At 38.7% G+C, this 16566-nt stretch overlaps 1 protein-coding gene across 1 annotated transcript in view; it reads right to left on the bottom strand.

Moving 5' to 3' along the window:
* LOC121739053 (regulating synaptic membrane exocytosis protein 2) overlaps positions 1-16566 on the bottom strand; it is a 96679-nt gene that overhangs the window by 11834 nt on the left and 68279 nt on the right. The window contains exons 3-7 of the mRNA XM_042131365.1: positions 10816-10918; positions 9288-9441; positions 4446-4532; positions 3028-3180; positions 803-957 (exon numbers count right to left, since the gene is read on the bottom strand). Coding sequence (XP_041987299.1) covers positions 803-957; positions 3028-3180; positions 4446-4532; positions 9288-9441; positions 10816-10918 — 652 coding nt within the window. The remainder of the gene's footprint in view (positions 1-802; positions 958-3027; positions 3181-4445; positions 4533-9287; positions 9442-10815; positions 10919-16566) is intronic.

Below are 16566 nucleotides of genomic sequence, written 5' to 3'. Positions count from 1 at the left end.
CGCTGGTTAGTCGTCTTTTGTTCTTGGCGTCAAGATATTACCCTCATTTTTCCACCCTGACTCTTGAGGAGTCAGCTCATTCCCGATGATTCATGATGTTTTTATACATATAACTAAGCTGGCAAACAAGAGTATGACCCACCTGATGGAAACTGGTTACCATAATCATAGGCATTATGGCGACGTCTGCAACAGCCAACACCAGGGGTGCTACTGGTGCGTTGCCGCTTTGAGGGGTATGATGAGGGTATAGTGACGAGGGGATGAGGGATGTACTTCCGGCTCTTACTCACCAAACGAAACATAGAAGCGATAAAGTTATTATTCAAATAGAAATAGAAAGGAGTATTTAAAAATAAAGCTTTTTTAATTTTCACTGTTCCCGAGCGTGTAGTTCGAAAACGGACGAGAATTTGGAAAAACTATAAAGAATCCAAATTACAAAGAATTTAAAAAGCTTTTATTTCATCATAGAATATTTTTTTTGCTACAACGCATCGTTTTTTAGTCATTGGCGAAAAACAAAAAATTGAGACCTTTGTCGCCCCCCTCCTTCCGGTTCACCTCCTAGACGTCAGGACTTTTAGTATATTTTGTCCCTAATCACCCTGAATAAGTTCCTGCAGAAATAGCTTAGGTTCTCGCTCACGCACTTTATACCCTCTGAATCATTCCTTAACCGGACTATACGTTTACCGCCCTTTACAACTTTAATTAGTTAATAAGTATGTATTATTACGTAATTAGTTAATTAGTGATTTATTTTCTGGTAAAATAAAGACAAAGCTTTATAAAGACTTACCTTCTGGACATGGGTGGCGGCGCCGGCAGCGCATGCGGCGCGGGCTGGTCCTCGTCACAGGAGCGCTGGCGGCTGGCGGGCGCGCGCACTGAGCGGCGCCGCACCGGCGTCACCGTCGACGGCCGCCGCGACTCCGCCGGTGTTGTGGCCCCACCCTTCAACTATCGGGTTAAAGTGTAGTTATAAAGTTGTGTAATTATGTATTATTGATATGATTGGTTACGTAACAACAAAATGTTGGCAGTGGGACGAAGAGCGACCGCTTAGTCGCACCTAAGGCTGCATTTCCCCAGGATCGCGTTTAAGGAATAAGTTTTAAGATCGAATGGAGTCGCTGCGGTTAGCGGAGTTGGGTAAATGTAACGATTTAATTGGTTCATACAAACACATTCGGCAGCTGCCAGATGTAGAGAAGCAAGAGCTACCTGGCTGGTTTTAAATGTACGACAAGTCGTCTTATAATGTATATTTAATAATATTATGTGACAAAGTAGGCTTTAATTTTTGTTTTCGTGATTTTAAACAGAACCATACAGAAATAGTCGGTTCCAATTCGACCCATGTAAATCCCGTATTACATACTTAATATGAAAAGCTATGGTGTGAGTTGTGACAGACTGGTAACATGTTATATGGCAAGTTAAACGTCTCCGAATAGCTAGGTACCTACATATTATATTAATGACCTAGCAGACATTATATTATTGAGTAAAGTTTCAAGGTGAGTTAAGCAAATGACAATTTGGTACGTTGTCTATGTATCAAACAAACATTAATATATTCGTAGATATAGACCATATACTTAATACTTTAAATATTACATAAATACACTTATTAAATTATATAATTAAGTTATTTTAAAAATATGAAACAAGAATGAATATAAATATCTTTATGACGTCTTTTATATTTTTCAACTGCCTCATAACTTGGATTTAAGATAGCCACTTTAAACTGAAAGTTGCAGACTTTCAGCGTAGTTTTTTGTTTCTTTCTTCGAAATTTATATTGGCCCAGTTTTTAACAGAAGCATGAGACGGTAGAAGTTACTCGAATATATTTATGAAAAGGGAGTGTTTCTATAGACAAGTCTATTTATAAAGTTTGCGGCGGCGCGCGGCGGTAGAGCGAATGTATGTCGTGAATTGGAGAGAGTCCCAAAAGCGCATATTGAATTGCAAGTACGGTCTAAAAGCATCAAAGTCTTGAGATACTTTATTCGATTCGATTGAAAATGGTAAAAACATTCCAGGAAAGGATTATTTTTACCACGAAGTTGCAAATGCAGATTGAATTCTTTTCAATCAATTTCAATCAATTCATGTAATTGTTTTAGCGGAAGAGAAAAGCTTAAAAAATTATTTGGTTCTTTTGGAAGTATCCACGGTTTTTACTTTTAATAACGAAGTTAATGAAGTTATGGTAAATGTATAGAAACTTCCACTCAAAAGAGTGATAAAGTTTTACTTATTGTACTGGTAAAAAGTTTAGCATTTTTTCAAAACTTTTATTAACAACACTATGATTAAATAATGTCCCTTGTGGGATAGTATAACAAAAGATAATAAAATTTAACTGTGATATAACTTGATGAGTATGAGATTTGGAAATTTAGAAAATTTAACTGTTTCTATAATTATTGAGTGGTTTTTACTTCACAGCAAACTTTAAGATAGATGCGAACTTTTATAAATTGTAATTACACGCCCGTTACAGAAATTGCAGCGTTACTGCATAATATTATTTCGGTCACAGAAGAACATCTTAATTTTTTATAGCGACCACATGACACCTTCTTTAGATATATACATTTATGTGATCGAACTGCTTAGTTTTATCGGCAAGGCGTGGGAATGTGGGCCACCGCTTACGGCCTCGCGGTCCACGGAGCCACGCAACCCTTGGACTAGGAAGATTTTTTTAGTAAGTATTTACGAGTTTTGATACTTAATTTTTTATAAATAAAAATTTGAGTATCAAAACTTCCTTATATAAAAACTGAGTACCAAAAAAAAAATTCTCTAAACAAAATCCGTCTTCTTGCATCACCCATCAGGGGGCTTCGCAAAATACCGAGATGCATCTTGAGTCAGTACTCAAGATGCATCTCGGGCTCAAGACACGGTTCAGGCTCTGTGATTGGTTGGCTGTCAAAATTTGGACCAATCAAGGAGCCGAACCGCGTCTTGAGACCGGGTCGGATCTTAAGTACTGACTATTTATACGGGCCTTACTTTCTCGAGCTCCTTGAGCGATGCGGGCGAGACGTCGGAGTGCCGGCGCAGCTCGGGCGAGCGCGGCGGGGCGAGGCCGCTGCTGGCCGTGGCGCTGCCGAGCCGCGCCTCCGAGTGACGCCGCTGGAGCTCTAGCACCGGCACCTGAATACAATCATTATTGCACTCAAAACCATTGAAAGTGGTATAGTGGCAAATATTACGATAACTGCATTCCAAAATGTGCAACGAGAAACAAAACTTTATTGTAACACCTATAATAATTATTGTGAAGTAACTAGCTGACGCGACAGATGTTGTCCTTTCGTAACGATGATAATATTTAATTCAAATTGGTATAATTAATAAAAAAAGTGTGTTTATTTTTCCTTGCCATCGTGCACTATCCCAAACTATTAGATTGCTCTGCTGCAACGCTTTGGCCATCGCACAATTTCTCGAAAGGTTGCAAGTTGGTGTTTAATTTATTTGCAAGTTCAACGGCAACTTGAGTGCGGAATGAGCTGTTTTAACCAACCTCGATGTAGATTGTAGGTATAATAAGAAATTCAGTTTTCTTACATCTTTTTTATGGAAAATTATAAATTAATTATAAGAAAAAATTATAACGCTAGTCGCAATGGTGTGACAGGGATACTTATTTTTGTAAAATTATTAATTTAGGAATGATTTCATGTTTATAGATACACTGTACACAGTAAAAAATTATACGGTCCCTGCTACGAGTAGGTACTTAACAAAACGAGAGTGTATTTGACAGTAGATATAAGTACTATCAAACAAACGCTGCATGCTGCATTCTGCATCGCGAATCGCGATTGCGTCGCCGTTATGGTGACGCCGCGTTAAAGTAAAAAAACCGTGTTGGATATGTTTTAGATTGCTTGTTTTCTATGAGAGTCCGGCCCGGGCTCTCATAGAAAACAAGCAATGGAACAGCAAAACAATGGAAAGGGCGTAAGCGACAAAATGGTTTTTGTCGCGTAATTTAAAAAGCATAAATACATTTCATAAGCTATGGACAAATTAAAGTGTTTGCTTGAACCAATTTATGTACAATTTTGGTAAGCTTAAATCACTCTCCTCTGTTAGCAAAATAGGAATCCCTTTTTTTTACAGAGGTCTTTTTGATTGATTATTCTGTGTTATAAAAGTTGAACAATCATATTATGCTATGGGTAATTCAAAGACAAAGATAATATGATGACTACTGACAATGAACTTTAATTTCTTAGCTTTAGGCATTGCTGAGAAAAATCGATATCGCTACAGCCAAATTATCAAGGCGTCGCCTTAAACAGCGATGACCAAATATGACCAATACGCTGTATTGCGGCGACGCACGCTGCTAAGCAGCGTATTAATCATTGTTTGCAAGTGTATCAATTAAGCATTAAAATAATTATTACCTCGAGTAGCGAGTCTGTGCTGTCCTGCGCGGACGGCGGAAGACGCGGCCCCGCCTTTCGCCGACACACCGAGCACCGCCACGAGTTCTATCACATACATATTTATATTACAATAGTTTAAGTGTCTAAACACACTAGGCTGAAGTTACGCGGCGGAAATTCCGCATTATTACGCCCGCAATGTATTAAATTACCGATGACACACTATTCCGTCGCGTTCCGTCCGTATTTTGAATTTCCGCCGCGTAACTTAGGCTTAGTGTGTTTAGATTGGAACTAACTGTTGGATTATATATTGTAAAGTGTACAATATTAAAATATTGTTTAAAATGCAATCTCAAAGTGGAGAAGAAGACCCGGGAGGAGAAACTTTTAGTAGCTCTGGAGTCAGGACGCTCGATCCATCTGAAATTATCCGGTAATTCATAGGAGCGAGAGCGAGAATAAAATAATCATCTTAGATACCTATTACCTACAAATAATAAAAACTAAGGAATCATAACTCCTATACTATTACCGTTTTAAAGGGCATTGAGTAACTTTGTATGGACCAGTGGCGTCATTTTTTTTCCAGCGGCCAGGGATAAAACCAATACTATTTTGTAGCACTACATTAGAGAAGCATATATTAGTAGGTAATAAAAATTGTTCTAAGTAATGTCGGAGCTGAGCTACGATTATTTTAGTATATTTATTTTTGCGCCTTATGTGCACAAAATCAATAGTAATTAACGTCACTTTATGGAGCTATCCTTAACAAACAGGTGTAGAATGGGTATATTAATCTGTTGGATTTATATTTCTCACTAGCTATTGCCCACGACTTCGTCCGCGTTAAAATAAATATATGAATAATTATTTATACTTAAATATTTTCACACAGGGTTTAACTCTTGTCCGACTAAAATACAGCCAGACTTGAGACTATATTTCACTAGACAGTGGTTTACAAAGGGCCGGATGCAATATTAGGCAATTATAATTATTGTTCTTGTGTATTAATGTGTTGTAGGCAAAATGACTCTAGGGTATTGTTCCCATAATATAAAGTAAATTATTTCCACTATTTAGCGAATTTCGACATTAGTATAGTATGAATTATGACGCCGGACGCCACCTTTTGGCAGAATTTTTAATCTAGCTTTTAATCTTTTCGGTAAAGCGGTCGTTTTTTGGCTCCTATCCTTGGGGGCACGTGTGCTTCTCGCCGGATGATCCCGACAACACTGCCAACTCTGTTGCCAATGTGGTTGCAAGGGATGGAACTTTTCATTCCGTCCTCTGTAGTGCCAACTGGCGGCAGATTTCGTCCCTGTTTTGGTTCATCCTCGAAAAAAGCTTCTCGCCGGAAGCAGGAGGCTTACCAATCCTAGGCTAATGCAGTGTCTGCTCGGGATTTAAATACCAACACATATAAAATGGAGTACAACCTTGTCTCTAGGTCCCTCAAGAGAGAGATCACTCGGGCAAAGAAACAGCACGTCAATTATAGAATTGGCAAGATACTCGAGCGCCTCCCTTCAGGACCAGAATGCACGGGCATTCTGGTCTCTGGCCAAAGCTATTGAAGGGAATTTCTGCAAGCCAACCCTACCATCCCTACGCGTAGGAAATGGATCGTTGGCCCAGGACGCAAAAGAGAAAGCCGATCTTCTGGGCAAGCTCTTTGCTTCAAACTCGATGACGGGGGGCAGAAACCGCCGACCATACCGCGATATTCGAGCATTATGTCGGATATTCGGTTTCATCAACGTTCAGTGCGAAAAGCCCTCCGTTCTCTTGATATCCAAAAGTCGAGTGGGCCCGACGGAATCCCTCCTATTGTGTTAAAAAAAGTGCTCCAGAGTTGGCTCCGGTCTTGACGCATCTTTTTTGGCTCTCTTATTACTCTGGTATCGTCCCGGCTTCTTGGAAGACCGCCTTGGTGCACCCGAATCCCGATCCCCAAAAAAGGTGATCGCCCAATTCCTTCCAACTACTAAGATAATGGAATCCATTATCAATAGCCAGCTGTTTCGATACTTGGATGGCCAGGGATTACTAAGCGACAAACAGTACAGGTTCCGTAAGGGTCCTAATACGTACCTAACTCATCGTTGGGCTCAGGCAATTGAGTCGAAGGGAGAGGCATTGGCTGTTAGTTTGGACATAGCGAAGGCCTTTGATCGGGTTTGGCATAAAGCGTTGCTATCAAAGCTACCATCATACGGGCTGGCCGAGAAATTATGCAAGTGGGTCAAAAGTTTCTTAGCAGACAGAAGCATAAAGGTCGTAGTTGACGGCGAATGCTCGGAAACTCAGTCTGTTGATGCTGGTGTCCCTCAGGGCTGTGTGCTATCGCCTACCATATTCATACTGCATATCAATGACATGTTACAGACCAACGGCATTCATTGCTATGCGGATGATAGTACAGGTGATGCTGTATATAGCGGCTCCCCCAATATTTCTCGGCTAAATGTCATCGAGAGTCGAAACGAACTTGTGTCTAAGGTGGAGAATTCATTGGAGAAGGTCTCTGAATGGGGTAGACGTAACTTGGTCCAATTCAACCCCGCCAAGACACAAATCTCCACTGAAGACGCGTTCACCACTAAAAAGTCGCCAACCATCTCCCCTAGCATTGAAATAATTGGCGTTACCATATCAAGCGAAGTCCAGTTTCGATATCATCTAGAGGGCAAGGCCAAGTTAGCCTCGAAGAAGCTTGGTGTTCTGAACCGGGTGAGACAATTCTTCAGTCCGTACCAGCACCTACAACTCTACAAAAAAAGCTACTACCTGGCTCATACACGTGGAGCTGCAGGAATGTTTTAAAGAATATTAACTATTTACTTACACAAAAAATATATCTTTATGTATACTATATAATATATAGTTAATAAAAATAATAAAAATCTTCGTGCTAGCTATAGCGCGATGTTGCCGCCAAGCAGCTGCATCTGTTATCAAATAAATGAATTACACTTAATTTAATAAAATTAGCGGCATAGATTGAAATGCAACCTAGTTGCCTAGTGAATAAAGTTGCATATCATTAAAATTTACTTATTCAACGAAGTGACTTAGAGCAAAATGATATCTATTACGGTGTTAATAAAGTTTAATTTTACTTGAATGTTTGTCAGCGTGGCGCGGCTTGTGATATCACGCGCCGTGAGAAGGGGTGGCTCGTGCTCGCCTGTTTGCTCAAGCCGCGCCTTTGAAGTTACCGACTTTAATCGGATCGGGACGCGCCTGCACGAGCCGCGCCGCGCCACCCTTTCACACGGCGCGTGGCTCGAGCGGGCGCGGCGCGGCTTGCGATAATACGCGCCGTGAGAAGGCACCATAAGGTACACTTTTTTGACAAGTATTGTGGAGCATGTTTTTTGACGGAGTTACTTTTCCTTAGTTTTTATTATTCGTATAAATTTTGAATGCTCCCAGACAACCGGGCCGTATTTTGATGATATTTTAACACAATATATTATTTAGAACACGGGTAAGACCACTTTTTAGCATTAATTCATCAAGCCCCATACGGTGGAGACACAATAGAAATTCTATTGTGTCTCGTTTCTCCACGATCAAAGTGTTAAAAAGAATGTTCTTTCCCTATCACGAAATTGCCAGTTACAACTACTATCCATATTCTAACGAGATTCTAACGTATTGATTGATGCTCCCGGCGTATAATTTGTTCCGAGTTATATTACTACCAAATTCATATAAAATAATCCTTATGTCGTCAGCTTAAAGATCCTGTCAGGGGCAAAATAGCTCATCAGACAGCTTGGTTCGCTAATGATCGTGACAAGTGAGCGGCTAGTCGGCGGTTGCGGTGTCTGCTCGGTCTCGCTAACAAATTGCCAGTGTAAGATACATGTTAATGACTAGTGGTACTCGATAAACGGTCAGTAGAGTTAACCATTTAATGGTCCATTCAGTAGTTCATGTAACCTAATATTGATTTATGATTTTTATAATATTTAATTTAAATATCGAAAGCGTTTAGGAGTTTTGTCACGACCGAACGACAAGGACAAAACAAAGCTATTCGTCGCAAATTAGGCGATTATAAAATAGGATACTTAGTCAAATACTTGTTTGATATTAACGTTTAAAAAAGAGTTTATAGTCTGTCAAAAAAGTGAAGAAATTAAAAAGTGGCAACATCCTAGTGTCATCCCTTTTTTCTTAGATTGATTTGAAAGGGATGACCTTACGATGTTGCCGCTTTTTAATTTCTTCACTTTTTTGACAAACGTTCAACTGAGGGTCTGCGTTAATCCAACCCTTTACACGGGAAATCCAATTACGTCTTATCCAGGAGTGGTTCATATAATAACACGACAGTTACAGGGCCGACGTAACACAATAGAGCGGGATTAATTACGTTGTCAGTCAGATTGCGTAACGCGACTGTTTTCTGTTCGAGAAACATCTTCGACGTCTCAGGGCCATCAATTATTTCGCCGATACTGGCCCCAGGCGGACCTAAATTGGCATCTCATCTGTACAGCGTTTCTAACGTGACGCCTTGAAATTAATGGAAAAAGGCTATTAAAAACTGTGGAAACTTTTAAAAGGCCTTCTTGTATTGTATATTAAGATTCTATGTGTATGTTAGCTGTAAGTTTTCCAAAAATTAGTAAAATAAAATAAAGTAAAATAAAAGTTTGTTGTAATTTTACAATGTTTTTTCTATATTGTATCCAATCCTATAATTTACTATAAGGTATGAATGGACATAATATAGCTTTATGGATGAGCGGTATTTGAGACCATAATATAGTAAGGTAGAGTGTTATGGCATGCCGAAATACACCTAATTGTATATGGACATAGGGTTGTATTTACCGCTTCCTCGTCGCTAGCGGGCTTGGAGTACGAAGAGCAGTCTTCGCAGACGCGGTGCTGGCAGCCGTAGCACACGTGAAATACCTCCCCCGGTTTCAGCGCCTTGAGGCACACGCGGCAGGCGCCCGCGCGGGACGGCGCCTTGCCCGCCTCTCTGTATCATATTACATTGAGAATCACATCAAGTCTGAGTCAAAGTAATGTCATTACATTTAAAGAAAGAAAGAAATGTGATCACATTTCTTTCTTCCTTCATATACTTTATAGGTATACCGTATAATATGTGTAATAAACATGGTCGCAATGTTGGCCCAGCGCGTGTAAACACGGCACAGTGCTCGTGTCGTAAGGTTGGCCCAGCGCCTAGATAAACAAGACATAGTGCGCGTGTCGTAAGGTTGGTCCAGCGCCTAGATAAACAAGACATAGTGCGCGTGTCGTAAGGTTGGCCCTGCACGTTTAAACACGGCACAGTGCGCGTGTCGTAAGGTTGGCCCTGCGCGTGTAAATGCGGCACTGGACGCTTGATACCAGCGAGCACGTGGCCACGTGACGGTACAATTAGCTGCAAACAATAGCTCCATAACTTTTAATGAAGAAAGTTTCAATTTACCGTTTTGTTTCTGACAAAGCTTTTGTAAGCGTTGGATGTAGGTGCGTGCGGCGTGCTTTATAAAAAGTTTTATTACACCTGGTTTTAGCATGACCGTTTGTGTCCAGCTTACTCTACAGGGTCTAACTAACAAACTGATAATATTTTAGGGTATGTATAAATTATGTCCTTTCAAATATTCAGTTAGTGGCGGTACCCACAATTCGCCTAACATTCCTGCATCGCGCTATCGAAGTTTTCGAAGTGCGTCGGTATATATATATACGACAGCTGAAATGTATCACGTGGGCTCCGGCCTGACCGAGCATAACACCTCGCTCGGACGGAAGATCTTCCTTTGTGGTCACCACACATATCCCATTAGTTCATTGTGAAAGGTAGCAGCGCGGCGCCGTAAGAGAGAATTTTTGGAGCGATGGCCCCATTGTCACGAATTTACTCCCACAACAATAAAAAAGTAACTCTTTTCGCGCAGTTACTTTCACAGTGAACTCTATACAGAGGTGAGAGGACTCATACACATCCTAGAGTTAGACAAAGGTTACACGGTCAGTCTAGCATCAGTTCAGTCCATCAGTATGATCCAGACTGACGGGAGGAGGATCGTCTAACCAGTTGATTGACGGAATGGTCATTATTATAGTACGTACTTTCTGGTCATCATTCTGGCGTCAGTCTCAGACTGATGGACTAGACTGATGCCAGACTTACCGTGTAACCGTACTCTTAAAACTCTGTATGGCAGGTATTACACGCATCAATATTATCATGATTTTAGTATCACGCGATTCACAAGTGTACTGTGATACTGCGATTCGGCCTACGCATCAATATTATTACGGAATCGTGATAATATTGATGCGTGTAATACCTGCCTTTAGAGTAGAAACAATATGCTACTTAAATATTATTTACCTTTCAGTCTTGGGCGGTTGGGCGGGCGGCGGCGGCTGAGCGGGCGGGGGCGTGGGCTCCGGTGCAGTCTCCACCGCGCCCGTCCGCGGTCCCAATTTCGTTACTAAAATAGATAATTTTATTTACACAGTTATACAATAAATATAGGTCAACATTTTTGGCTTTTTATCGTCATCGCTTGTTTTTATTTAAATTCAATGAATTTATAAGATACAATTTTTTCGGAACAAAAATAATCAGCCAAAATATTAGGTGTATCAATCTATTGATATTTTTAATTTCATAACCTGTCGTCTGTTGTTTTTAATCCGAATAGCTCATTGTAATTTACTTTGATTAATAGTTCCAGAATTTTTACTCGTTTGCACTAACGAATATTTCAGCAAACGCTCGCTATTATATTGCTGTAGCTTCAAATATGTAAGCGGAATTACCTTTATTTCGCGGTATTACAAATATGCGAGCTCGGACCGCTTGGCGAGTTATTGCAATATTTCACAAATATTGAGAAATTTTCATGAACTACGAACGGTTTGAAATATTCATGGAATTTGTATAATGATAACTTTAATATGCAAGCTCATAGTGGCATTGAGCTATGAATATGATCGATGGAATTGCAAGCATAAAGTTAATATACCTATCGGAAAGGTATATTAGATTAATGATTGCAAGTGAAGCGAGTGCTTTCAGGTCGTATGTCATGATGTAGGGATATTGTCATATAATAACCTTACACGATTCACTATACAGGGTATGACAAAACGAAGTATAATATTTTAGGGTGTGCACGACTGTACGTGTTCCTCGTAGAGAGTTCACTGTGATAGTAGCAGCGCTGAAAGACTTTTTTTCACTATTGTATGGGGCCCGAGCGTCACGAGTTTCCCCATACAAAAGTGAAAAAAATTATAGTTTGTGTTAAGATGATATGCGTGACACATTATAATTGACAATAGTAGGGAAATTACCTAACAAAAATTAATCGATAATTTAAAAATATCGAATCACTTCGTAAAGGAATTGGAATCGAAATTATCGATTTCGTACTGACATTTCAATGGTGCCGGCGATTTAAGATGGCCGCCCTTTTTTATCGTTCCGTTTCATGCATCTGACATTTTTCAAATGTTTTCGTAACAATAATTTTATACTCCTATTTCACAGTTAATAATATAATTTTATATTAATAAGTTAGCATTTAGCAACTTTTCATTTTTATTCATTTACAATTACAGGAAACATTTGTTTTTGTAGATGGAATATAATTTATTACCTTTTGTTTTTTTTGTTTTTTTTTTAAATCCTTAGCAAGGAATATGAGAACTGTCACCAGTAAAGTAAAATTACTAAAGTATTATCATTTAGTTTTGTTACACCCTGTATTATAAATAATCAGACTATTTGATACTGTACTTTGAATTCTTACTGCAACTATTTTAATGTTATTAGATAATGTATTAAAAATCCATACTAATATTATAATGCTAAAGTGTGTCTGTCTGTCAGCTCTTCACGCCCAAACCGCTGAAGCCGATTTTGCTGAAATTTGGTATAGAGATACTTAGAGTCCTAGGAAAGGACATGGAATACTTTTCATCGTAAAAAATGAAATTGTTTCCGCGCAATATACGAATTTGGCGCTAGGGAGTTACGGGTATGATCCAGTTACGTATAAAGATACGTTTTACCTATGAAATGTCTTGACTTATCTAATACTTATAAACAGTGGCTTAACAACATTAAACAAAACATTGAACAACTATAAAGTACTGTACAGTAAATGTGGATCTTTTCAAAACAAGAGCATTAAGTATTGTAATTCAGTAGAACGAGTTTTGAATTTCTCTTTGATAATTTGAAACGTGATTTCCTAATTCAGTGTAAATAGCGCGTCCAAATTCTGCGGCGTTCTGAGGCGAGGGAAACTAGTCTATGATAGCGCTTTCACCGCCCCTATTGGCATAGAATTTTTGTACTCAGTGGTCTAGCAATTTGCTAATGTAAACGCAGCTGTAACGTTTAACGATTTTAATTTACTTCATTTGATGTCCACCATTAAATTCGCCCGTCCGAAGCACCGTCACCGGAAATTTCGACACAACTTTTCATTAAGGCCATCCCCTGAACAAAGGACCTTGACCATACATTTACCGCATTGCCGAGATCGCGCCAAAATCCTAATACTTAGTTCGAAATTGACCTAAAAAAATTCAAGCGTTCAATATGTAGTTAATGAAATTGTCGATCTATTGGCGTGTGTTTCAAATAACCGTAATTTTTAAATAATAGGGAGATACTATGTATGCTTGAATTTAAATAAATTAGTATTAGGTACTTTAGAAGTTGGTATCGGGAGTATAAAAAACAAAAAAAGGAAATTAATGACTATGAAAGGAACGTTCATATACTGAAGATTATTGCTGTATTTTTAATATAGTTTTGTAGCTTTCAAATTATAAGTTAATAAGGCTCTAAAAACGGTAAATTACGACATGTCCGTAGGGGGAGCGTCTTAAGATTGAGTCGGCATCGTACGAATGAGAATGATAAGTGATTCGAACGTTTGGAATATTAAACGGCCCTCTAGAGTTATTATCAACCATCACGGTATTAATTGCCCGTTGTAGCTTAGTGGTAGAAGATCAAAATGTGCTTGTAGTGCTCTTGACACATGGGCAGAAAGGCCTATTTGGCGATGAGTGACATTCAGTACTCTAGTCGTTGGCCCAGAGCGCTGGCTCAATGAGATGCCCCAATATGTACAGTGGACCTAACGTTATAATTACTGGATATGTCAACTTTATAGTTATGTATTTTGTCGCCTTTATATTCAAGTATTTTCAAATAGATTCCAAATTACGATTACAATACGATTCCAAATAGGCAAATGATGCAGTTTGTAACAAAAGCGGACTAAATAAATCCTATTACAGCTTAATTGCGCACAAATTCACTGTATACAAAGTATAGACGTGGTCAGGTTAAGAATTAAGTCTTATTAAGCCTATGGGGAGTACGGACGCTCTATTGATTTTCCTCTGAGCGGCCTTTTACTAATACCCTCATGGGAATTGTAAAGCTAATCTGAGAAAAAGGGTATTTAGCCATTTTATTTGTCGGTATTTTAGTTTTACTTCGTGTATTTTATCTCTATCTTTATCTATGAATTAATCTGCAAAGGCCATTCCAATCATTTAGCATTTGAGTCGGTTTTTCACTCAAGGTCTTACTAAAAATGGCAAGTCTAGAAGACTATTTGCACTTTACTTTGTAAATTAAAGCAGTTGTATCGTTACGAAATATATTCTCGGCAATTATTTGTTCAAATAATTATATATTTGTTCAAAGTCAACACAAAAACATTGTTTCAGTGGTATTATAATCCCATTAAATGTAGATTAGTTAATAGAAGTGTTATTTACGGATTTACCTACTGGCGCAGATCTGGGTTAAAGTTAACCCTGGGTTAAATAAATGACATCTCTTTCTCAAATATGAAGAAAGAAAGCAATAACACTATTATTGATCGTAACCTTCACCAGAAATCTTTAAAAGTGGGACTTATAATGATTTTAACCCATTATAAATGTGAGGTAAACATTAATTTGAATCATTAGCATCGATCGCGGAAAAACGAGACACAATAGCTTATCTATTGTTATCGCGGCCGGATGTGGCCGCTTGGGGCTTCATGAATTGAGAGAGTTTTTAAAATTGGTATTATATTGTAAGGTATATATTGGTGTATAAGGTTAAAGATAAACGAAGTCACATAACTTTTGTATAAATTTTAATTTTATTTCTACTTTTATTTATGTATTAATTAGCTGTCCCGGCCAACTTTTCTTTGCCATATAAAGTATTTCGCCCGTATTATTTTATTGATGACTAAATAAGTATGTCACCATGGCAACGTCCATCGCTATCCCGTCGCACAAACAATGGTCGCCGTCAGTCTCGAGTTGTAATAATTTACTATTATTAATTCAACAAGTGTACTCATCAATATAAAAAGTACCCACTAGCCGATTCTCAGACCTACTGAATATGCATATAAAATTTGGTAAAAATCAGTAAAGCCGTTTCGGAGGAGTACGGTGACTAACATGTGACACGAGAATTTTATATATTAGATTTATTTTTAATTACAGCACAAACTATTATCAGATGGTTAAACATAGAGGAACGTAATTTAATAACAAAGCTATTCATAAACTAATACAAGGCACGGCAAAGGAAGAGTTACAATGAACAATTAATTCCAGATTCCTTTGAGTTAGGGAACTTCTAGAAGGATTTATTATGAGATTAATTAGTCTAATACTTCTCTGGCAAATATCAAACTCCGGATATCCAGTCTACGTTTAAATTATCATGTAACAAACTTCCGCGCAGATAACTTCTTAAGAATTCCACATCGCCGCTCGGCTTATGAATTGTTCCCAAACTGTATTTACTACGATCAACATAATATTGTACAACATAAATGTAAATTCAAGTCTCAATTTTATATAAGCTTTTTACCATAATGAATATTTATTATTATTAACACTTAAGCTTTGTTTTGTCCATAATAATCTATCTATATAAATAAAATGAAATTTAAATTTTGTTTATCTCGCTAAAACTCGAGAATAGCTGAAGTGATTAGGATAATATTAGTCTTGAGATATTCGTGGAATTCCTGAGAAGGTTTATAATATTAGGAAGGAAGTCTTACGAAGTTCACCGGGTCATCTATATTCTGACCACTTAAAGCGTGACTCTCGTAGCATACATTTGATATGCTACGAAGGTCGCGCTTAAACTGGTCGCACCATAGTAACTACTCCGATTCAATAGCCTCCGCTTATAGGCTTATATAGCACTAGATTCAGACGCTAGATCAGCGCTGTTGCAATATGACGGGTTGATTCAGACCGCAACGCGACGCGTAGATGCATTTCTAAATTTGTACTGAATTGACAGATTGGCATGTCATCTTGCGCAATTGAAACCTGTCAAATCCATACAAATTTATGCCATGCCGCGCCTCAGCCCTCAACTCGCCTAATCGCATTGCGGTCTGAATTGACCCTTAGGGTAAATTTAGACCGCAACGTGGCGAGGCGAGGCGCGACGCGACGCGACCTAAATTTGTATGGATTTGACAGATGTCGTCAGCGTGAGACGTCTTGCGAATCTGTCAAATCCATACTAATTTAGAAATGATTAAGACCCTTAGAGTCACCCTTAAGTACCCCGTACACGGTAATTCAGCATGACCATTCATTTACGTGAATTACATGCTGCATGATGAACGCTCATTTTTCATCATGCAGAATGATAATTCAGGAGGATAATTTAGGAGGATAATAATATTATTATTTACTAAACAAAAAATACTAAATTTTAAATATTCTCAATAGTTTATAATTTATATTATATGGATTGAAAGAAGTTACATATAAAAACACTATTATATTGAACAATATTATATTGACGTGGGAGAGCCATGCTTCGGCACGAATAGGCCAGTTCGACCGGAGAAATACCACGTTCTCACAGAAAACCGGCGTGAAACAGCGCTTGTGCTGTGTTTCGCCGAGTGAGTGAGTTTACCGGAAGCCCAAATATCCCCTACCCCTACCCTATTCCCTTCCCTTCCCATCCCTACCCTCCCCTATTACCCTATTCCCTCTTAAAAGGCCGGCAATGCACCTGCAGCTCTTCTGATGCTGCGAGTGTCCATGGGCGATGGAAGCTTTC

The sequence above is a fragment of the Aricia agestis genome, chromosome Z, assembly GCF_905147365.1.
Source record: "Aricia agestis chromosome Z, ilAriAges1.1, whole genome shotgun sequence".
NCBI lineage: Eukaryota > Metazoa > Arthropoda > Insecta > Lepidoptera > Lycaenidae > Aricia > Aricia agestis.
Note: the sequence above shows the minus strand (reverse complement) of the source record. Positions and strands in the feature narration are given on the sequence as shown.